A 27366-nucleotide genomic window follows, 5' to 3' on the forward strand; every position below is an offset into this window, starting at 1 on the left:
AGATACTTTTATTCATTCAATGAATCCTGAGTACCAACTGTGAGACAGCATTGTTCTAGGAGCTGGAGAAAGGGCAGCAAAGAGCACTGGTTTTAACCTCCCCAAAAGAACTCCTGGGGACAGTTCTTCTCTTATACTGCTTTTTAAAAATCTTCCTATGTAGACCTGGGTTTGTACTCAGTGCTTAATACCTAACAATTTATCAGGTCCTTGGGCTGCTTTGGTCCAAGCTCACTCAAATTGAAGTTACACAAACTAAGGGGGAACAAAAGCCAACGAAGCCATTTCTAAATGAACTTCCACTTCTTAAAAACCTCAAAAGAACAAGGAAGGAAAAGAAAACAGGCAATGAAAGTGCTGCTGAACCAACACATTTTACTCACACTGACAAAGAACCTCCAATTCCCCCCTCCAAGCCATGCAAAAGTGACCTTTTTCTCTCAATCGGTACATCTCCAGATTCAACGGCTTAACAACAGGTCTCAGAGAACTTTAAAGCACCCCTGAGCTTCCTAAACCAGTCTTTCTAAAGCTTTGTTTCTTGACGAGTAAACCCCTTAATGAATCCTGCATATGCTACTTAGCAGACTAATCCAATGAGGTTCACTACAACGAGCTAGAATTTGAGCTTTAAGCACAAGAGGGACTAAAGGAATACTTTGAACGTGATAAATCCAAACACAATGTTAATATAAACAAAAGCCAGGTCCTGCGGAGCGTGGTGGAAGGGGAATCAAGAGAATTTCCTCCAGGCGAGCGGCGAGATTCTGCAAGGCGTGGGAGATTCTGCAGGAGGTGAGGGATATTTAAAATAAATACTTCTTTGCTCTGAAGTGGCTTGTGAGATAGGACAGCTGGCACCCTACAGCGGGCGAGGGTGAAGCGGCGGCGGTGGCTGCCACCTGGGCACTCCCACCATTCTCCTCAGCTGGGTCAGGATGCGAGACTCCCACCATTCTCCTCAGCTGGGTCAGGATGCGAGACTAGAGCCCGGCGCCGCGCAGACCCGCACCCGCGCTCCTCGCCCCGTGGGCCGCCCACCCTCGACCCGGGGCACCCAGCAAACCCACCCGCTCGGGTCTCAGGAGCGCGGACCTCTCTGGAGACCCAGAAGACGGGAGGGGGAGAGGGGGTCTCAAGGCGGCCGTCCAGCCCCGGGGCGTTACTCACCTGAGTAGACTGGAGAGGGGATGGCTCGAGGACCCGAGGCCGCCGCCGCCGCCGCCGCCGCTCCCGGAGGAGCCGCCGCCGCCGCCGCCCCCGAAGCCTGAGGAGAGCCGCTTCCCGGACAGCAGCTTCTCCACGGCCGGGAGGTGCCCTGTGCGGGCTGCCTCCAGCAGCTCCTGCTCCTTCCCCATCCCCAGGGCCACCGCCCCCTGGACCCCCTTCCCAGGGCTGCGGCAGAGACCGCTCCGGCTCCCAAACTTTCCGTCTCCGGGCAACGCACCCCCCAAACCGGCCGGGGACACCACCCCCCTCCCCCCCCGCCTTTTCGCCCCAAGAGCGCGTCACTTCCGGGATCTGGCGTCACGCGTCACCGCGCCCCCGCGCCCCGCCCCCTTGCCCACCTAGCTGGGCGGGGCTCGGCCGGCGGGTACAGGTGTCTTTGGTCTGCGGGAAATGGACCCGGATCTACGGAGATAGGCCTCCGGGGGCAAGAGGAAAGGGCCTTGTAGATACCCGCTGTACGGGTGGAAGGGAACAAACGGGTCCCACCTGTATGCGCCTACCGAAGTGCTCTCCTTCCCCAAAGGTTTTGGGAGCCATCAGGACAGGAAATACGGTAATTTACCCAGGCAGCGTAGAAACAAAGAGAGAAATATGGTAACGCGCACCTACATTTCCAAGCCATTCTTTCAGCACGTATAAATTAAATATGCGGTGGATGTGGAGACCTAGTGATGCAGAGGTAAATAAAATGCACCGCTCCGTACCTCAATGAAGGAAGAGAGGAAGAATTTTAAATAGAAACATCTCCACTTCTTCATGGTCCCAATCTCTGAAATGGCTTGTTAAAGTGAAATGTGCAAAAAAGAAGAAGAACACGACCTCCCTTCCCAGCAGGATTTGCTTCCTCTTGGTTTTGATGAGACTAACTAAACTGACATAAGAAGTCAGGTTTGTGAAATCGACCTCGATCTTGAGGACTGGTGAATTGGAAAACTCACTTAATTGGGTAGAAACTATGTGTTTTTGCTACTAGAACTGTTCCTAGCTCGGAGTAAGCGGTCAAAAGTTGTGGGATGAATAAATGGATTGGCTCAATTCTGTTCAAGCCATATGATTTTATTTTATTTTTTTTAAGGTGCATAAGGAACCGAAGAGAAATGCTGGAGACTCACACAGGCCCACGGTCTCTACCCAATTGAAATGTACGAGGTTGAGTCCCTGCCTAAGTTTTATCAGATAGCCGCATCTCACTACACGGGCGATGACGGAATTGAGTTTTCTCCCGTCCCCAAACTTTACTCTGAAGAAAGCGGATTAAGGAGTTAACTACGTTTTTTAGAAAGGCAGAAGTTTCGGGGAAGCGGAGGGAGTCCTTCAGTAAACAACACAACTATCCTTTACAAATGCTGATTTCCCAACGTGGAAGGAAAATCCACGAACTGAATTTTGTACCCTGACTCCTCCCTCTCCACCCGCCACCAATTCAGAGTTAAAACGGAGCCCCGAAGTCCCCTACGCGTGCTTCAAACTGTCCCCTCCGAGGAGCCGTAGGAGTGATGTTATCATAGCGCGACGACAGGAAGTAAGTTTGTGGGCTGCTGTATTACACTAGGTCGGGAGCTCCAGAGTTGTCAGGACTGCGATCTCTTTCCTTTTCCTTGCTGCTATGGATAATGCCTGCGAGTCGCCCACGGAAAAAGGAGGAGAGACAGGGGAGCCAGATGAAACGGCCGCTGCTCCCCGGGGCCCAGGAGCTACCGACACAGACGGAATCCCGGAGGAAACTGACGGGGACGGAGATGGGGACTTGAAAGAAGCGACGGCCGAAGAAGGCGAGGTAGGGAGAGAAGTGTTGATGAGGCCAGAGATTGTTACTGCTTGCTGGACCGGCTTTCTGGTTGGTCCCTGCCAAGCTAACTCAAACTCACCATGACTCCTTCCAGATCTGCGAAGGTGGATGGGGAGAGGGAGAAAACAAAACTGTAATGCTGGTTCGGTCCTAGACACCCAGCCATTGGGTTAATAGTTTTAATCCCTCCCCTTAGACATCAAGGCTACTTCTAAGGGAATTTTTTTTTTTTTTAAGTAAACTCTATCCCCAAGGTGGGGCTTGAACTCAACGACCGTGAAATCAGGAGTGGCTTGCTCTAGGCAGGGAGCCACTCAGGCGCCCCTAAGGGACTCTGACATAGCCTCATGGTTTTCCTGGTGAGGAAATTGGGATCTGATGTCACACTAAGACTTAGCCCAAGAGCTAGAACCCAGGATTCCTAGTACCCCTTCGACCGAAATATGGTTTCTCCTAGATGTTCCTCAAGCATAACTTTGTCATTATGTTAGGTCCGTTATTAAACGAAACGAGACTGAGACAAAGTGAAAGTTATTTAAAGCTTTATTTTATGCTAAGCATTAGAAGTCAGACTGGCCGGCCAGAGGAAGGAGACTGAAACAAAGTTAAAGTTATGCAAAGCTTTATTCTATGCCAAGCATTGGAAGTCAAACTGACCGGCTGGGGCCTTCTCGGAAGAGAGCGACCACCCCCAGCTTACAGGCCAATTGACTGACCGGTCAGGGCCGTCTCTGAAGAGAGGGACCCCTCCCAATCTTACAGGCTACCTTTTATCTGGTGAAACTGCAACCCATATCTTGGTATCTCAACCCACCGGGTTTGTGTGTCTCTTATTGACTGCCTCGTTCCATCTGGTCTGGTGACTTGTTATTTAAGATTACCCCATACCAGGAACCATTACAAATAGTACTTTCTAGGAAGGCTTAGTCAGTTAACATATTCAGTGTGAATAATAATAAGATGGTCGTCCTTCCCAAGATGGAGTCATTTTGGTTTGGGCAAGACCTTCTCACTGTTACAAACAGTACTTCGTACTGATTAGATGTCTCCATCTGGCCTGACTCGCCCTTGTATTCTGGGCTCTGTTACCAGGAACTAGCTGACTACATTTTACTGGTTTTCCAGACGTGCTTCTAGTAAGTTCCTCTGGGGGGCAGGGTCAATTTAAGTTTACTGCACAAACAACATGGCTTTTAACCGAGATGGAGTCGCTCTGGCTAAATAGGTCCTTACATTTATATGCTGCAGAATCTTTCAAGGGAGACTTTGAGGGAGTTACTGGATTAGCCATGTTTTTACCCTCTTTGGACATTTAACTACTATCAGTGACCTGGGTGTTAATGTCCAAAGGTCTCTATAGCATAATTACCCCAAACCCATCAGTTGTGCCACCTGAAGAGCTCAGCAGTGTTGTCTAACTGAGCATCAATCAGGGGACCAGAATGTCAGTGTTCTCTCAGTTCCATTTCTAGAAATAGAATTTTGGGGTCTTAGAGCTTCTTTGGGACTTAAAGAGATCATGGGGGAAGACATTGGATTAAATAGAAACAGTCTTTCAGAGCACTAAGTGGCATCAAGATAAAGTAAGAACTTTTAGAAAAAAAAAGTGATGAAATTATTATAAGAAGGAACCTTTAAAACAGATCTGAAGGACAGAGAAGATGTGAATAATTGGCTTAGTCCCATAAAGAGCTCACTAGTTGCACCCAAAAGAAGATAAATTTTTTTTTATCTGAAACACTTACTAAAAATTGATCATCTAGGGGCACCTGGATGGCCCAATCATTAAGCGGCTGCCTTCAGCTTAGGTCATGATTCCAGAGTACTGGGATCCAGCCTCACATCAGGCTCCCTGCTCAGCAGGGAGTCTGCTTCTCCCTCCCCTGCTCTTGTGCTCTCACTTGCACTCTCTCTCTCTTTCTAAAGATGAAATAAAATCTTTTTTTTTTAAAGTGATCACATACCATACCACAAAGAAAAACACAAATTCTTAAAAGCAGAAATCAAAACATGTCACATCCTGTTAGTACAGTGCAATAAACCTAAAATTAATAATGAAAAGCTTCTCCCCAGCCTCACACCCCCCCCAAAAAAAACCTAGCACCTGGATATTTTAAACTTTTTAAAGTAGGCTTTAGGTTAAAGAAATTAACAAAGGGAACAGTACATTAAATCCTGTGGCCAAAACTTTATTTAAAGAAAAATTCATAGCTTTATATATTTTTATTAATAAACAGGAGATGCTGAAAATGAGCACCCAACTCAAGAAACCAGAAAAAGAACAACAGGGGCTCCTGGGTGCCTCAGTCCGTTAAGCGTCTGCCTTCAGCTCAGGTTGTGATCCCGAGGTCCTGGGATCCAGCCCCACGGCAGGCTCCCTGCTAATTCAGGGGCTCCCAACCCCCCAACTCATGCTCTCTCTCTCTCTCTACTAAATAAACAAAATCTTTTAAGTTTGAAAATCTAAGAAAAATGGCTCATTTGGGGGAAAATATAAATCACCAAAACTGAAGCACGGAGAGGTTAGAAAACTTGTATTAAATAGGTAACTAGAGAAGAAGTTGAAAAGTTTTTTTATTTTTTTTTAAAGATTTTATTTATTTATTTGACAGACAGAGATTACAAATAGGCAGAGAAGCAGGCAGAGAGAGAGGAGGAAGCAGGCTCCCCGCTGAGCAGAGAGCCCGATGCGGGGCTTGATTCCAGGACCCTAGAATCACGACCTGAGCTGAAGGCAGAGGCTTTAACCCATTGAGCCACCTGTGTGCCCCAAAAAGTTTTTTTGAAGGTATACTGCCTTCACTTTCATCTAGGCAACCCCCCCCAACCCCATCATATTCCTGTATGAGTTTTTGTGAGTTCCTCTTTGGGAAAAACAAGGTTAAATCCCATTAATGAGGTTTGTTGTGTCTTTTTATTTTAATTGCTATTAAACAGACGTTAAACATGTAGCATGAGTAAACCTATGCTAAAGGCTTATGTGGGGAGAGATAAATAACAAGAGTCAAACCTACCTTCAAAAAATTTTCAGTCTAGTAATGGAACATAAATATGTGCATGATACAGTACAGTGAGAGGTAGGAAGAAATGAGCACTACATGTGGGAGAAGTTCACTTATAAGTTCCAAATCCAGGGGCGCATGGCTGGCTCAGTCAATAGAAGATGTGACTCTTGATCTCAGGGTCATGAGTTCGAGCCCCATGCTAGGGGTAGAAGTTACTTAAAAAAAAAAAAAAAAATTTTCAAGTTCCAAATCCAAAGAAACACTGTTTTGATGAGAAGGTGCCCCGTTTTTAATATTCTTTCCAGATGGAATAATCAGCAATAAAGAGATCTAGAGGTTTAGAGGCAGAAGAGATGGCTGGATGGAGAGGACTTTTCTCTCATCCCCTTTAAAGGATGAGGTCAGGAAGGTGGGCTCAAGGGGAGGGAGTGGTTTTCATGATCCTTGGCACATCATTTCCTTTGTAAACATACTAGAGCTATGATCACAGCTAAACTGGAAAACTGGATTATTTGGCTGGTTTTCTTGCCACAGGTGGGCTAAAAACTTCTTTAGGAGAGAGAGTGTATCTTACTCATGATGATGGTACATGCCAGTGTCTGGAACCAAAAACCTATTGAATAATGGATTTGTTGTGTTGTAATGAGAATGAGGTCTTACCTTGCCCAAGGCTGGAAAGTAGGTCACATGTATAATGGGGTTTCTTTCATCTTTTCAGCTCAAGAGTCAGGGCATCTCAGATTTAACAGCAGTTGAAAGGGAAGACTCATCTTTACTTACTCCTGCAGCCAAAAAAATGAAAATAGATACCAAAGAAAAGAAAGAGAAGAAGCAAAAAGTAGATGAAGATGAGATTCAAAAGATGCAGTAAGTCGCTTTCTGATTTTTTCCCCCATTTCAAGACTCTAACTTGACCACACAAAGTTAATAAATTTTTTTGGCCTTTAAATTTTTTTCCTTTTTTGTATTAAAATAATAAAGCAAATAATATCTTATGTTACATTTTAGGAAATATAAATAAGTAAAAAGAAAAATAACATCTTATCAGCAGAGATAAAAACTGAATATTCTGGTATATAGGCTCCAAGATATTTTCTATATATATATATCTAGAAATAAATTTTTTCAAAGATGTTACTGTTTGTAACCTATTTTTCACATTATGGTGAATGTTTTCCATGTCAATTATATATCTAGGTCATAACTTTTTAAAAAATGAAATAGCTTCATTGTGGGGTTTTTTTGTTGTTGTTTTTTTTAAGATTTTTTAAGTAATCTCTACACCCAACATGGGGCTTAAACCCACAACCCCAGGATCAAGAGTCACACACTCCACTGCCAGCCAGGCACCCCTCATGGTGTTTTCTGATTGTAAAAGTAGTACGGGCTCATGCAAATTATTCTGAGAATACAGAAAAATGGAAAAAATAATTACCTATAATCCCACCACCCAGAGTTAACCCTGGGAATATATTTGATTATATACTTTTTCAGATTTGGGGGTTTTTTGGTTGTTTTTTATTATTATTGTTGTTTTCAGACTTGTTTTTACTGTTTGATATGTATAGCTAAATATTTTTAGTAAATATGCCCATAAATCATCAGTTGCAATGCTGCATTATATTCCATCATGCAGATGAATTATTTAATCAGTCCCTGTAGTTCTTTTTTTTTTCTTTTCTTTTTCTTTTGACACCATTTTGATGAGATGAGTATCTTTGAGCACATCTTTGCATACTGGTCCATTTATTTCCTAAATAAACTCCTAGAAGTGAATCGCCAGTTCAGACAGTATAAATATTTTCAAAGGCTCTTCGTACACATTTCCAGATTCTTCTCCAGAACGGTTGTTATACTTCATACTCTACCAGCAGGTATGAGTTTTTGTCCTCCCATTCTTACTAAATACCATTCTTTTTAATACTTGTCTGATTCATGAAAAATGTTATTTTAGTTTATCATTTTATTTTTTATTTTTTCAAGATGTTATTTATCTACCTGACAGAGAGAGAGAGCACAAGCAGGGGCAATAGCAGAGGGAGAGGGAGAAGTAGGCTCCCCACCAAGCAGGGAGCCCAATGCGGGGCTCCATCCCGGGACCCCGAGATCACAACCCGAACCAAAGGCAGACACTCAACCATCTGAGCCACCCAGGCCCCCCTCTGTTTCATTTTCATTTCTTTAGTTAAGAGTAGTTTTTTTTTTTCCCCTGAATTGACAATTGGTATTTTTGTAAATTCCCTGTTCATATCCTTTGCTCATTCTTTAAATTAATACAGGCATCTTTTTATTTATTTGGAAGTATTAAGAGCATTAACTCTTTTCCATATATTTTAAGAACATTTCTCCCAAGTGGGTTAATATTGAAAACTACTGGTTTGAATATAAAATTTATGTATCAAAATTTTACCATCAATGTGTAGTAAGGTAGAGTTATGGGGGGAGAGAGCCACATGCTGAAAACACAGTCTGTGCAATCTAGATAGTGTAGTATACTGTGACCCAACGTTGTTGTTTAAGTTTTTGTTCTTAGTAAAGTAGAAAGAAAGTTGTGTTTCACTTTTTCTCAAGTTCCTTAAGAGTAAAAATGCTTTGGAGCGCCTGGGTGGCTCATTCGGTTGAGCATCTGCCTTCAGCTTAGGTCATGATCCCAGGGTCCTAGGATCAAGCCCTACATTGGGCTCCTTGCTCAGCAGGAAGCTTGCTTCTCCCTCTGCCTGCTGCTCCCCCTGCTTGTGCTTTCTCTCTGTTAAATAAATTAATTTTTAAAAAAGTAAAAATGCTTTATCTTCACTCAATGTAAGCACCAAGCCTAATGCTATTGACCCCTCGAAAATTCTTTTTCTAGTTGTCTGAGATTTGCTTTTATTGAGGTGATAATTTATCTTAAGCATTTGTTCTTGTAAGCCAACTCAATTACCTGAATCTTTGTCTAGAATCCTGGTTTCTTCTTTTTCGGAGGAGCAGCTGAACCGTTACGAAATGTATCGCCGGTCAGCCTTCCCTAAGGCAGCCATTAAGAGGGTAAGGATGGACAGCCATACTTGATTTCCATTGGCTGTGAGAGCTGAACTAGACTCAAGAGCTATGTCTGTGAGCATTCTGAGTGGGGTGTTAGTCAAGGTGGTGGATCATTCATGCAGGAAAATAAAAATAACATGCCCCTCAATTATCAATGAGAGTTTTGTGTTCCAGGGATAGGGTCTCAACATATAGGTCAGTATACACCAAAATCCTTGTTTTAATCATCTTAATTTCAGCATCCAGCCCTTAGCAAACACTTTCCACTTTCTTGGGGAAAAAAACTCTTAAGGGTACCATATTCCAAAGCTAGTTCTTGCCTATATTAATCATGATCTTTTGTCCTTTTTTAAGCTGATCCAGTCCATCACGGGCACCTCTGTGTCTCAGAATGTTGTTATTGCTATGTCTGGTATTTCCAAGGTTTTCGTCGGGGAGGTGGTAGAAGAAGGTGAGTTATTATTGATACACATATGGGATTGAACCTCTGGTGGTCTTACTTTCAAGACTATCTATACTAAGGGACCTGGTAAAGCACTTGTGGGAGTTTGCATTTGCACTAGGAGTTGACCACATGGGGCACCTGTATTCTGGAGAGCATGAGCGTTATTCCTCAAAAGTTTTAATACTCAGAGGCAAGGAAACATCTGGGAAATCTCCTTTCTGGATTCCTGTCCTCAGCCCAGGGTGACAGAAGCGGACTTCATATTTTTCTCCAATGGACTTTGCTCATTTCTGTTTGCCAAATTAAAGACACAAGAAAAGCAATCACTGGGGGCTGACCAGTGTGATATGATGAGGAGTTGTCCCCGATGTTATGACCCATGGGACCTGCCCTCTGTCTGTCAAGGAAAGAACCTGGCTCCTGTGTATTGCTAATCCCATCAGTTAAACTTTTTCTTTCTAAGTAGAAGTTATGTTTTAAACTGTTGCCCATTATACTAAAGCTAACGTGGTATGTTTTATAGCGTTCTCTTAAGAAGGGACGGTATCTTGGTTTATTTCCTCAGCAAGTTTAAGAAGGATTATGGGGATTATGTGATATGAAGTCCTTGTGTGACAATGAAATTTTTCTTTTTGTCCTCTGTTTAGCACTGGATGTGTGTGAGAAGTGGGGAGAAATGCCACCACTACAACCCAAACATATGAGGGAGGCTGTTCGGAGGTTAAAGTCAAAGGGGCAGATCCCCAACTCAAAGCACAAAAAAATCATCTTCTTCTAGACCAAAGCCTAGAAAGGCCTGGTACTGAAGGGAAAAGTGCTGTTCCAGACTTGCTGCTGCATGAGACTTTCGCACTGGTGCTTTCTTATCTTGGTCCTCCAAGGATTCCATGATGATTTTAATGTCTTTCTTGGAACTCTGATATTCATCATATCTAAAAGGCATGCAGCCTGTTTCATACCTGCCTTGACTAAATATTGGGACCTCTGGGCATTTTGAGGCATTTAACTGTTTCTTGACCAGTTGGAAGAAGGTACGTGGGCCTTAAGCATCTTCTAGACAGGGAAGCTGCTTTCAGAGAGAAAACCTTTCCAGGAGAGCTTCGACGGTTTCGCACTGAAGCATGAAGTTGCTATGACTTAGGTTGTTTCTTCCTTCTGGTTTTAAGTAGATGAAACAACCAGAAATTATGACTTGAGACACTCTACCATGAAGAACACAGTAATAGCAACAGTAGTGGAAAATTTTGTCCCTGTAAAGATGTAAAGTTCTCCTATGGATTTTGGTGAGTGATATTAAACTGTTTTCCAACTTGCCATATGTGTATTCATTTTCTGTCTGGCCAGTTGGAATGGGGAGTAGTTCATCATTCTTCTCTGGTGTCAGAATAGAATTGGTCTTGGCTTTTTTTGAAAATTTGAGCCCTTCCCATTTTCTATTAGAATCATTAAAATTTTATCTCTTAAAAGAATACTTAAACCACCTAACAATAATGTAAAAGCCCATATATTTCAGGTTCCTATAAACAGATATACCACAACCAGCGTTTAGTAAGTTTAATTTGCTTTTTTCAGGTGGTTCACAGAACCAGTACACTCAAGGTTTGATTAGATAATGCAACATTAAAATTTCCCAACACTGACCAGTATTCCAGTTCATCAGACACATTCTCATTGTTGTCCTCAAATAGAGGGGAATGGAGTGACCTTTTATTGACAGTGATTAGCAGTAATAAGGCTACCGTATATAATTGGCAATCCCCAAGAATTCTTTCCCCGGTCATTCAGTGTCATAGGGAGAAGAGTTTTGAAGCTGTTCTCTTTTGAAGCTTTCCTGAGCATGTCTTAAAAGATGCCAGTACTGTTCAGCACCCTGATGGAGGGGAAACAGTTTGGACTCACAAAGTTGAACAGATCTGACTTTTAGTATCTTACATTAAAACCCATGGCTTTAAACATATATTTAGCCAGTGAAGAAGACACTTCAGTGGGGCATTCCAGAAAGAAATGCTGTAAGACTCAGGCTAAATCTTGACTGGATAATAAACAGCGGGGAGGAGAGGTAGGGAGGAGGCGGGGGCAGATAGTCTCTCAGCTCTAACAGAAATTTTTTTAAACAATTACAGGAACTATACCTATTGCAGTTTGAGATATTGGAAAAGGGTAAAACTTACAAGCAATGAGGGAGAAAGATACATCACAAGTCTAGCCATTTAGCAAAGCCTCGCAGTTTAAGGTTCTCCGAGAGTGTTTCTCCTTGTCTGTTGTGAGAGAAGGGGAAAAAAATCCCCACTTAACAGCTACCATCCATACCCATCAGAGGTGAATGGGGACATTCCTACTCTAGTAGAAGGTGGGAGAAGATCTAGGTGAGGGCTGTAGTCTCTGGAAGGATGGTACATCACACCAGCCTCTCTTGAAACTCTAATGACTACGGTAAATCACTAGGTCAGGACAGCTTTCGCAGTTTTCAACCAAACGTCATTCTACTAGCATTGCAGCAATATTCGTTTGTTTCCACTGTTTTGTGATGTTACTATAACTGATTTTAGAAGTTTAGACAAGTGTTAAATGAGAAAAAACAAACCCTTAGTGCAAAGGTTTAGAATGGTAAATTCCGTTATCACTATGGCAATACTTGAAACTACCTGCTTTCCACTACCCCCCTGAACTAGAATAAGGGGAAACTCATGTTAAATGGGTTCAATGGAAGCATTTAAATTCTGGGGTGTTGTGGGGTAGTGTTCATCCCTTGTCCATTCCATATGCAGAAACTGTTCTTTCAGAACCATGAAAAGGGCACATAAAGTTTGAGGCCCATAGCAAAATGAGGGTCAGATTACAGAAAGCAGCAAAAGCAGCCATCACAAGAATAGAACCCATTAAGAATAGAACCCAGTCTTAAGTCAAAGAAATGAGGTGAATTATTCCAGCGAGTTGAAAACAAATTTGAGATCAATAAACGTCCCTGCAGCTCAGCTCAGAGACATTTAAACCAGTCCATATGCACTAAAGCCGATCTCCAGTACATCCATGTAAACAGGAAATCTCGACAATCATAGATGATACAGAGTTGTAAATGCTTCACAGCTGAAATGGCGATGTGCAGCAGCTGAGGTCTTTGAGGGATAGTGGTGCTATCACTCCAGACATTTTCTTGAGGTATTATTTCTTGTTCACAGAGTCTTAGAGCTCCAAGGCAGAAATCGTAAGCAGTCCAAGCACTATTTTCCTTCCTTTTTTTTTCTTTACATTTATCCTGAGAACTACCAACCAGTTCACGTTTCTTCATTATGCAAGTCTTTCCTCCAACCAACAGGAGTATGAAGTTATACAAGATGATTGTGAACTAGAATTTCCTGGGATGATGACCCCTATACCACATTTCCTGCAGGAGGATTTCAAGATACAATAGCCAAGGATGCCACGTAGGGGAGTCAGAAATTCTAGGGCTCCATCTGTCACATGGGCAAGAACTCCAGAGAGCCTAGAAACCTGACTGAACTCTGGCCATTAAAGGGGTTAGCCTGGATGTTTGCCAGATTTGTTTCTATCGCCTACCAGCAAGCACAAGCTTACAGTGATGTTCTATCAAGCAAGGCTCATGAGGCATTTTCTCTGCATGGATGGATACCAGAGGGATATGGTGGGGGTAGTGGGGGTAGGGGTGGGGGGCAGGAGGGGAGGGAAAGAGAATCAGAATGTGATTTTAAACCAATTCAGATGAGTCTAAGTTTGAATGATTCTATTTTCCGGCTACTGATCTCCCTCCTCAAGGCCTCCTCTAACAACATTAGAAAGGCCATAGTTGAGAGGACTAGTTATTTCATTTTGTTCAACATTATGCCTTCCAAAGGAGCACTAAGGGGGAGTCTGTGGAGGCACACACAGTTACTCTCCCGAGTTGTGTCTCACCAAATAGCCCTAGTTTTCCGTAATTCCATTACAAGGCCATCATACAAGGATTCCTCTTAAACCTTTGCCACCCACACATAGCCTCTGCCAGCATCACTTCTTGGTCAGTGAGCTCCTGAAGTTTCTGATTTGCTGGGAGAAGTGCTTTCTTGTCCTTAAGGCTCTGAGGCTGAGCCCCAAAGCTAGGGTGTGGCAGGACTTGGTGAGCACAAACTTCCCCTTGACTGGATATCCCATCTCACACTACCCTCAGCGTTTACCTTTTCAGAGTTGGAGCTGACATTTTAAACCTGTGTCCTCATGTGGGAGTATCTCCAACCCCCGATAATTTTTGCTATTCTCTGGACCTTTCCTCTCTTCATCATATATTCTGTAGATAAAGGTGACTGGAAGTGCACAGAGAATTTAAGCCAGTAAAATGGTTTTCTATGAGGTCCTGTTTTCTGCATTGTCTCCATGAGTCCTTCCTGATGATGCAGGTGGGACATTTGAGCCAGACCAGCACACTGACCCCTCCTTCCCCTCAGCAATGGTGAGGTTACTTTGCTGAGTTCTAACAGAGCTTGCTGCCTTGCTGGTTGCTGATTCTTCTATTACTTTACACTTGTCTAGACTGAACCTCACCTGTCATTTTCCTGAGTTGTCACAGCCTGGCTTGTGGGCCTTCTGTGGTTTGCTTTGTTTTTTTTAAATCCCTTCTGATTTACCTGTCATTACCTGAAAGTAGTGACATTTGACTGCATTATAATATCCTACTTTCGGGTAATTTGTAAAAATCCTAAGTAAGGTTAAACCAAGCATCCACCCCCAGGAAACTTCCCCTGCTAGCATTATCTCCAAAAAGACGTTTATTCTTAAGTCTCCAAGTTGTTTCCTAGGAATGACAAAATATTCCCATATCTCATTAGTAATTGGTGTTTTTAAAGTTGCTTTAAGTGAAGAACCTTGACAAAAATTCTTTAGAATTTGAACAAATTATATCTTGTTGTTTCTTGAATACATATTTCTTTTTATCCTCAAAAAAACTAGAATATGCAAGTCAGGCATGATTTCCCATAAAGGAAAACATTTCTCTTTCCTCCAATAGGTCATGTGTGATTAGGATTTCAGTGACACCACTAAATCACTAATTTTACCATCTTGCCAATTCAAGGTGAGTTAGCTGATGAACTTCTGTCCAATCAACACAGCCTGAAGTATATTACAGAGCAGTATGGATGAAGGTAAAATGCTGGGGAAGAATTAGGTAAGAAAGAAAGAGTGGGGGGAAATCACTCTTTCAAGGGGCAAGGGGAAAGCCTAGCTAGGCTGAAGGGGTTTTGTTTTTTGTTTTTTTTACTTAAGTCAAAATTACATGATTTTAAAAAGCCACAGTGATAGAGGGGTATGAGAGGCAACAAGTTGAGATGCTTACATTACAGTTCAAAACACATTTTCAGCTCCCAAACCACCAAGTGCAAAGGAGAGTGCTGGTAGAAAGTCCCAGAGCTGGGAGAGCAGCTGTGCAGGGGAACCCGGGGAGACAGAGGAATCACTTCTGAGGTGCAGCTGTAGAAGACAGGCAGGCAACCGTGGGCTCAGCACAAGCTCCCTTAGCAATTCTTACCACATCGTACCTTCAGCCTAGCTCAGTGAATATTTTTTTCTTGATTTAAATTTCAAATAAATTATGTTATAGAAGGGAAAGATGACACAACGGAGCCACTGCTATTGTTTACTTTCTACCACAGCATCACAATGACCAAAGTGTAACACAAAAGAACCTTAACCCTGAAAAATCTGATTGTAGTATCAGCCAAGATGGTATGAGCTTGGCTCCCTTTCCAAAAAAAAAAGGCAGCATCCAGGTCTCCCTCACTCTTGTGCCTCTCCTGGCTCTGCCCTACTGGCTATTTCCTGTTCCACTCTACTACCATGGCCAAAGCCCAGGCCAAGGACTTTTCAGGTCTGCTACAGAAAGCTCTGGGATGTAGAATCTTTGGTGGCTCTGTGGTGACTGAGGAGGTGGGTACTTTCTCCTATTCGCACAGGTTGTAGAGGAAGCAAATGTCTCTGCCATGAAACTAAGTGATAAAATGGCCCTATAATGGTGACAAGATTCCACCTGGTGTGCAGAGAGCCAAAAGGCCTCGTATAGACAAGACATGATGTTTGAGTCACACACAAAGCTGCCCCCAATTTTCTAGAACGTGGTCATACTTTGCCCTGTCTTCTACCCAAGTCAGAAGAGCTAGTAGAGAGGACACCCCAAGGAGTGAGCTGAGTACTCCCCAGTCCCTCTGGCATCCTTAGCAGACTTCTTCAATGCTGGACGGTGCCTTCTGTCATAGGTGGTGCTATTGCTGGTGATCTCTCTCCTTGGCACAGATGGCTGAGCCACTGCTATCAGAGCTCAAAGAGGGGGTTATACTTCCTAATCTCCTGCAGCAGTCTTTCTTTCTCTTGGTTGGCATCGGCCAATGCTTGTTTAGTTTCTCTAAGTTCCTTCTGTAGGGTAGGCAATTCTTTCACCTGGGGAACAATAAGAAATTTACAGTTAATAAATACAGTAACATGCCTTGCAAAAACATCTGGTTACGGAACAAGGAGTCAGAATTCACAAGCAGAAAAATCCACAAATTTGATTAGTGATCAAGAGAACATAACCAGATCTTTCTAAAAACCTAAGCCTGTCTTCAAAGTTCATCAGTTATAAGGACAGCAACAAGCAGAATGTATGATCAGCAACCATTCACCTAGAGTTCCCGACTTATATCCCCTATTAAGCACTTCCAGAAGTCGCTACTAGGTGACAGGAGCCCAAACTACTCAGCTGTACACACACAGACAACCTCTGCAGCCCTCGGAGTTTTACCAGCTTCTGTAATTAGAGCTACTAAGAGTCTGTGGGAAAGGTACTGCTCAGTTCGGTCCTCACCTGCTGTCCAAAAGCTTCTTCTGTGGGCACCAGAAATATCTGTTCTTTGGGGGACTGCCCCTTCTCACCTTTAGGTACTTCAGCTGATGGTCTGTCTTGAGCAGGAGCTGGGGAAAAGTTAAGGTTCTAAATGACAAACTGCTGCCAACATGCAAACAATTCCTAGTTATCACCTCCCCACTTCTAGGAGAAAAAAGGCAGAGAAGCCAGGAGGCTGACGAGCCCAACTCACCGCCTATGTGGAACACACCATCATCACTCCGCTTCAGCACAACATGCTCCATGGCCAGAGTGATGGGGACAGGGCCTGGAGATGTTGGATAGATGGGGGGGATATCATCCTGCAGGAAAGAGGGGAACCACACGATGCCCCCAACCAGCTCAGGGCAATTCAGGTAACAACCCGGGCTCCTCCCATTCAGCTTGAAGCAGTTTTATGCCATGATGTATCCAGACATTCTTGCAAGGTAGAGAAGCAGAACTGAGTCTCTCCCATTCTAGAGACGGTCAGACTGAGGACCAGATAACCTAATGGGCTTATTTACACATAGTCACACTGCATGGCAGAGACAAGGTTGGGGCCAGAGACAAGGTCTCCTCACCTAAATCCAGAACATTTTGATACAACACACATTTATGTATTACTACACCCTACACTAAGAATGCTAATATGCATTTCCTCATTTGATCCTTGCCACTTTGGACCACGACAATGGAAGACGTGAACAGCTATCACTGCCAGAATTCCTTGCCTGGCAAAGTCTAGGGTAAAACTCAAATGCTCTTCTCACCTTTAGGGTGATCCTGGAGTGCAGGAGCTCAATCTTCATGGGAACTACCACTGGGATCTCCTCATCTTCCAAGAAGGGCCCTAGGCCATTGAGCACCGAGGTGAACAGCTCAAGGTCACAGCCTCGAAGCAAGAAATGCAGGAAGCCATTTTGTGTGGCCAGTGGGGAATGAACAGCGGCACCAGGCCCCACCTCAAAGCGAAGGCCCACAGCTGGCCTGATGTGGTCAGTCTTCAAAACTGAGGATTCCTGAAAGCTTATATCTTTGAAAAGAGAGACAAAAAGAAAACATTAATTACAGTCAGGGACTATTCTAAGCACTTTACATATATTTAATATTCATAACAACCCTATGCCAAAAGTATTATCATCATTCCCATTTCAGAGATGAAGGAACTAAGGAACAAAAAATAACTTGCCCAAAGTTACACAACTTCTAAGCAGCACGGACAGGACTCGAATGTAGGCAACAATGACTGACTGCAAAGACTGTACTTGGCTACTTTGCTATCATGTCTCTCATGGTAGAAGGGAAGTCAAGGATCAAAAAAACACTGGCCTTGCTATAAATCTGAGATACTGGGCTAAAGGCCAAGGGAAAGCTCTTAAAACACAGGACCCTCAACTCTGCTAAATTTGAACATCTCCTCCTTTCTCCAAGTCTTGGTGTTCTCATTTCTCTCCGATAAAAGCCACACAGGATCCATGCTAATCTCCCCAAAATTCCATAAAGAACTATCACAGTTGTGGCCAAGGATAGGAAATAGCTCATATAGTTATATTTTAGTATATGTGCTGCCAAAGTGAGCACAACTCATACAGTGATATAACTGCATACTGGCTCAGGTACTTTGGAAAACAAACTGGCATCATCTAGTAAAGTTGAAGTTATACCTACCCTAATGTCCTGAAAAGTATATCCTTAAGAAGAGAACCCTCGAGAAACTCTCTAACATACATACCAGGAGACATGTACAAGAATGTTCAAGGCAGGGCGCCTGGGTGGCTCAGACAGTCTGCCTTCGGCTCAGGTGATGATCCCAGGGTCCTGGGATAGAGTCTCGTATTGACCTCCCTGCTCAGTGGGGAGTCTGCTTCTCCCTCTGCCTGCCACTCTCCCTGTTCATGCTCTCTCTTTCCCTCTAACTCTCTGACAAATAAATAAATAAATCTAAAAAAAAAAAAAAAGAATGTTCAAGGCAATCCTATATGAAATAGCAAACAAAACCCAACAACCCATATGTCTGTTCAGAATAGAGAAGTAAATAGAACACTGGGTACAAGGGATATTTTAGGGGTGATGGTAATGGCTGCACAACTCTGTAAACTTGCTAAAATTTATCAAATTGTATACTTACAATAAGTCAATTTTGTAAATGCAAATTATGCCTAAAGTTGTTTTTAAAAAGCAAAAAACAGTATATTTATACAACAGAATATAATATAGTAATGAAAATGAATCATAGCTAATTCAACAACCTAGAAGAATTTGAAGAATATCAAAGAAAGAAGCCAGTCATGAAAGAATACAAACTATAATCCCATTTAGAAAAACTCTAAAACCTGCAAAGCTAGATAATACACTGATACCAAACACGCAAAAGAGTTGTAAAGTAAAGCAACAGAAAGAAAAACACAAAATTCAGGGGAGTGATTCTCTCCTGAGAGGCAGAGAAAGATTCAGGAGACTTCAAAGGGGAGTTGAAAGTTAATGGTACTATTCTATTTATTAAACTAGGCGGTGGTGTACATGGGTTCATTGTATTTTTATTATTTTATATCTTATATATATCTTGTAAGTATTCCTTAGTATCTACGCAATGTTTTAAAAAATATTTTTAAAATGAAGAATGCACCATAAGCCCAGGTTTTTCCTGTCATCTTCTAAAGCACAAATACCAAAGGATTGAATGTGAATGACAGAAGTTCCCTGATCAGATATAGTTGGATGTCAGCAGCTACACAAATGAAGAGGACAGTGGCCTCCTGAATAAGCTTAAGGAGCACCTGGGAAGTGAAGATGGCGAATAACCTACTGAAGGCAAAGCCCCAGAAGGAGTTCTGGGAGGTTCCCTGCAAGAAGAAGGCTTCACTGGAGTTCTTCCTCCTAATGGCTCCAGGAGAGAAGGACCAAGGGCTTGGCACTAGGACAACTACGGTCAGGGCCCAGTGACAGGAGCAAGAAGCTAGGGCTGCCCCAGATAACTCCCAGTATCCTCACCTGAGCACTGTCCATGCAGGAACTGCCAGAGTCCCACGGTGCCCAGCTGTTGGAGGCTCAATTCCTCTGCCTGTAGGGCTACAGCCAGGTCCTCACCACGTACCTCAATCCCCAGAGACACCTCACTCACCTTCAGGACCAGAACGGAGACCTGTAAAAGGATTACTCTCTTAGCTGAGTGCTTTGCAAGCTTCTAGCCTACAGCCAACCCTCCGTGGAGAAGAAAGGAGAGCAGCTGACCGGGTGAAGGCTGAGGTCTTCCCCACTGGGTGAGACCAAACTGTTGGCCTCTGGTGACCCCTGGCCGTAACTATCCACAACAGGGCTCCCCTGGCCACCAGCACTGTCCAAGACATTTGGAAGAGTTCCTGGTGGAAGAGATTCTGGGCCAGACTCTGTATAAGAAAGACAACAAATGAGTTTGAAAGTCAAAAAATTCTGTTTAAATCCAATCTCCAAAAACCATGAAAACTGTGAAAAAATAAACCGCTTATGACACTTATGAGAAACTATTGGGAATTTGAAAACTGGATATTTGATGAACTTAACAAATTGCTAATTTTTGAAAATGGGACAGTGGTATTTGGTCACATTTAAAAAAAAAGTCTGTAAATGGATGCAACCCAAGTATCCACAGAGAGATGAACAAATTAACAAAATGTGCTATCAACATACAATAGGATATTAGCCTTAAAAAAGAAGAAAATTCTGACACGTGCTATGGACTGAATGAACCCGAAGGCCATTATGTTAAGTGAAACAAGCCAGCCATAAAAGGACAAATACTGGGGCACCTGGGTGGCTCAATTGGTTAAGCCTCTGCCTTTGGCTCAGTCATGATATCAGGGTCCTGGGATCGAGCCCCGCATCGGGCTCTCTGCTCAGCAGGGAGTGTGCTTCCCCTGCCCCCGCCTCTGCCTGCCTCTCTGCCTACTTGTGATCTCTCTCTCTATAACAAACAAATAAATAAAAATCTTAAAAAAAAAAGAAAAGAAAATATCTGTTTCATCAAATCTCAGCTCCTTCCGTATCCTGCCGGTACACAGGCAGCAGAAAGAATGCTTTTTGGACTTCAATTTCACCTGGCTGCTGCCACCTACCAGACTCCAAGAGCGTCACAAAGCTATCACTGCCATCACTGTCCACGGAAATCCGGTCTTCGGGACCACTGTTATCCAATGAAACGCCGTCAAATGACTGCTGTGATACTGTCCTCTTCATGGAGAAAAATCGGAGTCGGGCAGCTCCTCCACTCAATGGTGCTGGTGCTCCCTCATCTATTTTGGCCATGGGCTCCCTGTTTAAAAAATAAAAACCATGGGCACCTGGATGGCTCAGTGAATTAAGCATCTGCCTTCTGCTCAGGTCATGATCCCAGGGCCATGGGATCGAGCCCTGTATCAGGCTCCTTGTTCAGTGTAGAGTCAAGCTTCTCCCTCTGCCCCTTCCCCTACTCGTGCACATGCACTCTCTCTCTCTATCATGCATGCAAAAATAAATAGATCTTTAAAAAAAAAACCTACAAATGTGGTTTAGAAGGTATGTTTTTTCCCTTGCAATGCCCATCCCTTTCAGCCCAATTATTAACTTTAATGTCAACTATTATCTTCTATAAGGGGGTCACACCATTTTTCAACTGCTGGCCTTTCTGAATCCGGCATTTTAAACTGGATAAGTAGCTCTGCCATATCAACATTAAATGTCAAGTTTATTCAAGGCATCCCATATACAAAGAGACAAACTACCTACAGCCCCAGTGCAAATGAAGGACACCTGAAGCCATCCACATCCATTCCACAAGCATTTACTGAAAAACTTCTGCATATAAGGCATAATACAAGGCACAAGGTAGGGGTGGGGAGTGAATAAAATAATGAAAAAGGCATCTTCTGTCCTCCATGAATGTGTAAGAGAGAGAGACAAGATTCAGAAACACCTACCAACACATGGGAGTATATCACATACACCATAAGAGAGGGACAGAGGTACAAGCCAAAGGCTGGGCAATATCAAAGAGGGGAAAGGATGCGAAGACAGGTATCAGGAATGGCTTTGTAGAAGGAGATGGCATTTGAAGGAGCCCTTGGAGGGCTGTGAAGAGACAGGGAAGGAGCATTCTATGGGGAAGAAACAGCAAGAGCAAACACATGGAGCTGGAAAACAAAAAGTACCTTGGGAGTCAGTAGCTTAACCCAGCTAGAGCTTAAGTTTTGTTGGGAAAAGCAGTAGAAGATAAAGTTAAAAAGGCACAACACAGTGGGAAAAAAAAAAAAAACCAACTTTAAAGATCTTTTAATCTTACCATTTAATCTTACCATTTTATAGAAGAAGAAACTGACCCAAGGTCATAGTTAAAGACGGAATTAAGAAAAACCCAAGTCTCCTAACTTCTTGCTAAGTGTTCCCCCCACCCCCACTTTTTACCACAGGGGTTGCAGCCAGATTACAGAAAAACCTGGATAAAAGATTATATATGAAAGTGCTTTTAAAACTATAAAGCATAGGGGGTATATATGGAAATCTCTGCACCTTCTGCTCAATATTCCTATAAACCTAAAACTATTCTAAAAAACAGTCTATTAAAAAACTGTAAAGCACAGGGCACCTGGGTGACTCAGTCTGTTACCGGTTCGAGTCTTGGTCTCAGTTCAGGTCTTGATCTCAGATGAGTTCAAGCCCCAGTGTGGAGCCTACTTAAAAAACAAAAAAACAAGGGGCACCTGGTGGCTCAGTGGGTTAAGCCTCTGCCTTCGGCTCGGGTCATGATCTCAGGGTCTGAGTTGGGCTCTCTGCTCGGCAGGGACCCTTCTTCCCCCTCTCTCTCTGCCTGCCTCTCTGCCTACTTGTGATCTCTCCCTCTCTGGGTCAAGTAAATAAATAAGACCTTTAAAAAAAAAAAAGTGCCACATGGAGATATCATAATTGATTATGCCATACTCATAAGTTCAAACTAAATTCAGGGGTTAGAAGGAAAAAGCCTAAAAGTTTTAGAGTAGGGAAATAACAAGATCAGACCTGTGTTTTAAGAAGTTTGACCTGGCTCTTTCGAACAAGCTGTGAGGAAAATACCTCCAATGAGGAAATCAATTAATAGTTTACGGAAATAGTCCACATGCAGGAACAGACAGCAAAAATGGATATGAGACTCCCTAATGCAGTGTTCTCAAAGTTCCATCTTGGTAGGAGCATCAGCACCAACGGGGAGAGGGAACGGGCTTAGAAATGCATATTCTCAGGCCCTGTCTCAGACCTACTGGATGAGGAACTGTAAGGGTGGGACTTGGCAATCTGTTTTTTTTTTTTTTTAAGATTTTATTTATTTATTTGACAGACAGAGATCACAAGTAGGCAGAGAGGCAGGCAGAGAGAAAGAGAGAGGAGGAAACAAGCTCCCCACCAAGCAGAGAGCCCAATGCTCGATCCCAGGACCCTGGGATTATGACCTGAGCCGAATGCAGAGGCTTTAACCCACTGAGCCACCCAGGCACCCCTCGGCTATCTGTTTTAAGAAGCCCTTCAGATGATTCCGAAGCATGCTTCAGTCTGAGAATCCCTGCTCTAGGAATTACAGTCAGAATCCGACAAATGGCTAGAAGAGGCAGGAGAACAATACTACTGAAAAAAGAAAGAACTGGTCTGTGGAGGGATAGGGAATTTATTTTCATGTATCTGAGGTTCACCACACCCCTGGGAAATCCATGGGCAACTATGTATGGTACATCATTTTCGATGAAGAGAAGGGGAGGGGAGAAAAGTCAGAAGTGAAAATACAGACTAGAGCAGAGGTGAGGAGAAGAATAAAATAACCTAGAGAGAAAGTATACAAAAATACACTGATATGAACTTTCCTAAAGTTTGGCAAACAAACCAAGAAACTTAAAAGTGTTTGCAGCGTCTGACCCAGAAATAACTCGCTTCTACGTTTTCATTCTAAAGATTTAGATATGCATAAAGAGTAATGTTCACAAAAACAAAAACCAGCTTTGGTTCTGAGAAAAACTGGAAACACACTAAACCCCTCCCCATAGTGGGATGAATGAATAAATTAGGATACATCCATTTGCCAGAATACAACAGAGCAATTAAGAATTATGTTTTCAGACACCTCATGAATGGGAAATGATTCACAAATATTAAGTGAATACAACTGGAAATTTTCTAGATGATAAAGAAATAATTCTATTACAGTAAAAATAATATTTGTGTATGGTGTATGTGAACACACATATAAGCATTCACGTGAATACTCAAACAAAGGTATAAAAACTGGAAGAAAACAGATCCAAATGTGAATAGTGGTTATCTCTGCATTGTGTTGTCAAGTGACTTTGTTTTCTTCTTTATTCTCCTTTTTCTACATTGTCAACAAAATGAACCCAAATCATTTTTATAACTTAAAACATAAAGATTATGATAAAAGTCATCAGATTACAGAGAGCCTAGTGCAGTGGAGCAGTTAGGTTTATAGGACAAGAAGGCAGATGAAAGCAGCCAAGGAAGAAGGAAGGACTGACTCCTGCCAAGAAGTGCGCTGTGAGGGGCCTCGCAGGGCTAGAAGCGGTCAGGACGACGGCAAGGCTAATGCCACAGAACAGCCAAGGACAGAGAGGACTGAGAAGAGGCCATGGGACTGGGGTCATCTGCAAGTCAAGGTTGGGGGTTGAAAAGGGGCTTGTGTCACACACCTTTCTTTTCCCTTTATCACCTCCCTCTCCTCTTTTCCCATCTCCTTTATGCTTCTCCATTTAGAAAGATACATTTGGTGGCTGGGAGTCCAGCCTCTCAGTCCTCGCCCCAACACTCATGAGTTGTGTGATCCTGAGCAAGTTTCTTACCTCTCTGAGCTCAGTTTCCTCATGTGTAAAATGGGGACTGATATTAGTACCTGTCTTACAGGGTTGTTACAAGAATTCAATGGATTAATATTGTAAGGATTCGGGACAGTGCCCGATACAAAGAAAGCACTCTGTAAGTGTTGCCTAGTATTATTATATCATTTATCTTTTCAAGGTTTCCTTCTAGGCTATCTGTGCCTAGCCACGTAGTAACACTGACGTTGCTTAGAGACCCACTTAGGCCCACAATCCACTTAGACAAAGCTCCAAAGCCACTGTTTTTCAAACCATGGTCCCCAAACCACAAAGCATCCCAACAAAGATTTCCCACAGTCCTCATTATCATTCGTAAAACCACAAGGCACCAATGGAAAAGTCCATACCTCTCCACTCTTCTGATTATGCATTTCTGTATTGTTCTGCTTACTCCCTACTGTTTCTTCAGTGTCTGACACAGAGCTGGGCACAAAGTAGGGGCTCGAAAAATTTTTGTTGAATGAGCATATGAAATTCTTCCTTCTCTATTACTCTGACATTGATGAGGTGTACCTGAGAGAGCAAATCCAAAGCCCCAGCTTCTCTGTTTACAAGATACAGGACCCATGGCTCATCCTCTGAAACTTCAGTTCACTCAGCTATAAACAGAGGATATTTCTGAGGAATTTCAATTGCTACCTCATGGGGATGCTGTGAGGAGCAAATCAAACAAAATATTATGTGAAAGGCCACTAAAAACAATAAAATATCATACAGATGCCAGGTATCATTATTATTATTATTATTCTCACAGAGTTTGTCTGTATCAATAATAGTGCATCAGTAGAGGAAGGAAGATCCTATGTAGCAGTAAATGTTGACTTGAAAACTGCCCAAGTATAGGCTAAGCTATATGGAGGCAGGTGCAAATCCAATTTCTGGTTCTTCTCCTATCACAGAATTAGATGTAGTCTTGAAAATAATTCTCTCCAGTTGGTATACCTATATCCTCTACGTAGCCAGAAAATTCTTCCACTGCCCTGCACACAGCACTGAAAACTAAAGGCTTCACTACATTGAAGAGGCCATTCTATGCCATTCCCCAGTCTAACAATACACACGGCAGGAGGCCTTAGGCCCAACGACCGAGTTAGGAGGAAGAAACAGGGTGAATGAAGGAGGCAGAGAGCCACTCACTTGGCTGGGGGTAGGGACAACATCTTGTGCATGGTGGAGGTCATGCGGTCTCTGCCCAGACTGAAGGCATCCTTAGTCAGGGACACAGCTTCCTTGGTGAGGTCCATAGTGGCATGCAGAGCCTCCTTTGTAGCATCCTTGGTCATGTGAATAGCACTTGACAATTCTCCCTCAATGTTCTTTAAGGGGATGATCTCGGCCTGTCCATTCACAGGATCCCTGCCACCTGGGGGCTTCAACATAGTTGGTGAGGCAGATGCCTGAGCTCTGTTCAGTCTCTTGGCCTGTAAGGAATCCACTGCCTCATGGCCCCTCCCTGCCTCCTGCTGTGCAAGAGAATCTGAATCCTGTAATTCTCCATTGCTATGGAGAGGCACTGGCATATCCTGGGATGCATCCGGATTTTCAACGCCACTATCCTCCAGAACCTTCTCGGGGCTTGCTGGGCCCGGGTCTGAGGAGGCATCAGACTTCAGCTCCCTATCCTCTGACGGAGACAGCTCTGAATCGATGAGGCTGGTGGTATCTGAGCCTGCAGAGTCAGCTTCAACAGCCCCCGGGCCAGGATGCATGAGCAGAGCCACCTCAGCGCTGGGGAAGAGGATCCCAATGCAAGCTGTCTGGTCCTCCATAGGAGAGCCAGTCATGGCCTCTGTGTCCTTAGTCAGCTGTTCTTGAAGACCCTGTAGTACCTCCTTCAGGCGGAGCAGAGCCAAGTACTGGTAATGGTCAAGCCTCACGCGGACGTGTGCAGGGGAGTGTACAAGCATGTGAACATCTGCGGCATCCTCAAGCTCGGCCAGAGGCCCTTTGCTGTCCACACTACTGCTGCCTTCTCTCAAAACATCTATGACTTCTGTAATGCCTGACAGGCTTCTCAAATCATGCTCAGTCTTTGACCTCTGATGGGGCACAGCATCAGGGGCAAGGGCTTCAGAATGGACAGGACTGCCAAAGCTAGCAGATGGTTTCAGCCTGCCTTCTGTGGTCAAAAGGAGCTTCCGTGCCTGAGCTTGCTGCCAGCGGAGGGGTAGGCAGGCCCAAATGGACAAGGGAAAGGGGGCCACAAAATTCAAGGTATGGCCTTTGAAGTTCTCTGTTCCCTCAAAGTCCAAGGAGATCTGGGTGAAGTGGATGGACCACAGATCCTGGGAAGCCTTAAGCCTCTGGGGAGGGAGGGAACTGGGTTGAGGGAGGCGGGAATCCATCTGAAAAGCATGATGTAAAAAAAGCATGTGCAGAAGGCTAAAACCACCTGGAACCTTGGGAAAGTGAACATAACTGGAATGAAAGAACTCAGTAGCTGCAAAACCTCGGAAGAGACTTTGGAGGTCTGGACAACTACAATGTGGGGCATGACGTGTATTGGTGGCAGTCATGCCTGATGCAGAAAAGATGAGGGCCTGAGGACGATGCAACCCAGCCTGCTCTTTCTTCTCCAGCGGAAAGCTAACCTTCAGAAAGAAAATGAAACCCAATTCAGAATGGACACCCGAGTAGCTCCACAACCTGCTATTAATACATGCATAAAAGACCAACCATTTGGGCTGCTACACTGTTTTTCTTAAAGGAACACAGCAGAACCCTGAATTATAGCCCTGGGAAAAATACAGCTAGGGCTGCCAACAGGGAACGAAAATCCCACTCTTCCCTACCTTCAACCAGAAGGCATCCAGTCGTATATCCAAGTGTTCATCTTTTTGGCTGGAATCTTCCAGCTTGTAAATGGCTTTGAACTGTTCCAAACTGCGGTATAAATCCAGGCAGAAGAGGTTTCCCCAGAGCAAGCTGACAGGATCCATAGTAAATGTCAGACCATTTAACTGAATGTAGAGATTGGGACAGGGAACTAGAAAGCAGGGAAAAAAAAAAAAAAAAGAAAGAATCGCTGTGTACAGAGTAGCAACTCAACTCCTACTTACCAACTGATACACATTTTATTATGAAGAAAGCAAGGTGCATATTCATACAAGGCGGAGTTTTTAACAAAGGTGTGCTAAACTAGCTCGAACACCTAAAATTCCTAG

General features: G+C 43.5%; 3 protein-coding genes across 11 annotated transcripts in view; 1 reads left to right on the plus strand and 2 right to left on the minus strand.

Moving 5' to 3' along the window:
- The window catches only part of ANKS1A (ankyrin repeat and sterile alpha motif domain containing 1A), a gene marked incomplete at its 3' end in the record, with an annotated part of 176938 nt that extends 175437 nt beyond the window's left edge, over positions 1 to 1501 (minus strand). For all 6 annotated transcript variants that reach the window (XM_080806335.1, XM_080806333.1, XM_080806334.1 and 3 more), the window contains exon 1: positions 1171 to 1501. In XM_080806335.1, the coding sequence (XP_080662461.1) occupies positions 1171 to 1358 (188 nt within the window). In that variant the 5' untranslated portion in view covers positions 1359 to 1501. The remainder of the gene's footprint in view (positions 1 to 1170) is intronic.
- Positions 1502 to 1567: 66 nt separating this feature from the next.
- Positions 1568 to 15790, plus strand: TAF11 (TATA-box binding protein associated factor 11). 3 transcript variants are annotated; one of them, XM_080805809.1, is made up of 7 exons: positions 1672 to 1783; positions 2306 to 2372; positions 2658 to 3007; positions 6743 to 6891; positions 8961 to 9048; positions 9400 to 9496; positions 10138 to 15790. In XM_080805809.1, exons 3-7 carry the CDS (start codon positions 2837 to 2839, stop codon positions 10266 to 10268), a joined length of 636 nt encoding a protein of 211 aa, XP_080661935.1. In that variant the 5' UTR covers positions 1672 to 1783; positions 2306 to 2372; positions 2658 to 2836; the 3' UTR covers positions 10269 to 15790. The 3 variants fall into 3 exon arrangements, with proteins under 3 accessions (XP_080661933.1, XP_080661935.1, XP_080661934.1); XM_080805807.1 differs by having other exon boundaries at positions 1568 to 1783; positions 2306 to 3007; XM_080805808.1 differs by lacking the exon at positions 1672 to 1783 and having other exon boundaries at positions 2302 to 3007.
- Positions 12746 to 27366, minus strand: part of BLTP3A (bridge-like lipid transfer protein family member 3A) — a gene marked incomplete at both ends in the record, with an annotated part of 62496 nt that continues 47875 nt past the window's right edge. Inside the window, 9 exons of one of the 2 annotated variants that reach the window (XM_080805805.1) lie at positions 12746 to 15913; positions 16320 to 16426; positions 16552 to 16660; positions 17111 to 17373; positions 19332 to 19482; positions 19572 to 19726; positions 20432 to 20628; positions 25340 to 26793; positions 26995 to 27188. In XM_080805805.1, the coding sequence (XP_080661931.1) occupies positions 15788 to 15913; positions 16320 to 16426; positions 16552 to 16660; positions 17111 to 17373; positions 19332 to 19482; positions 19572 to 19726; positions 20432 to 20628; positions 25340 to 26793; positions 26995 to 27188 (2756 nt within the window). The remainder of the gene's footprint in view (positions 15914 to 16319; positions 16427 to 16551; positions 16661 to 17110; positions 17374 to 19331; positions 19483 to 19571; positions 19727 to 20431; positions 20629 to 25339; positions 26794 to 26994; positions 27189 to 27366) is intronic. The other variant, XM_080805806.1, reaches the window with a different exon arrangement.

Source organism: Martes martes (genome assembly GCF_963455335.1).
Source record: "Martes martes genome assembly, chromosome: 6".
Lineage (NCBI taxonomy): Eukaryota > Metazoa > Chordata > Mammalia > Carnivora > Mustelidae > Martes > Martes martes.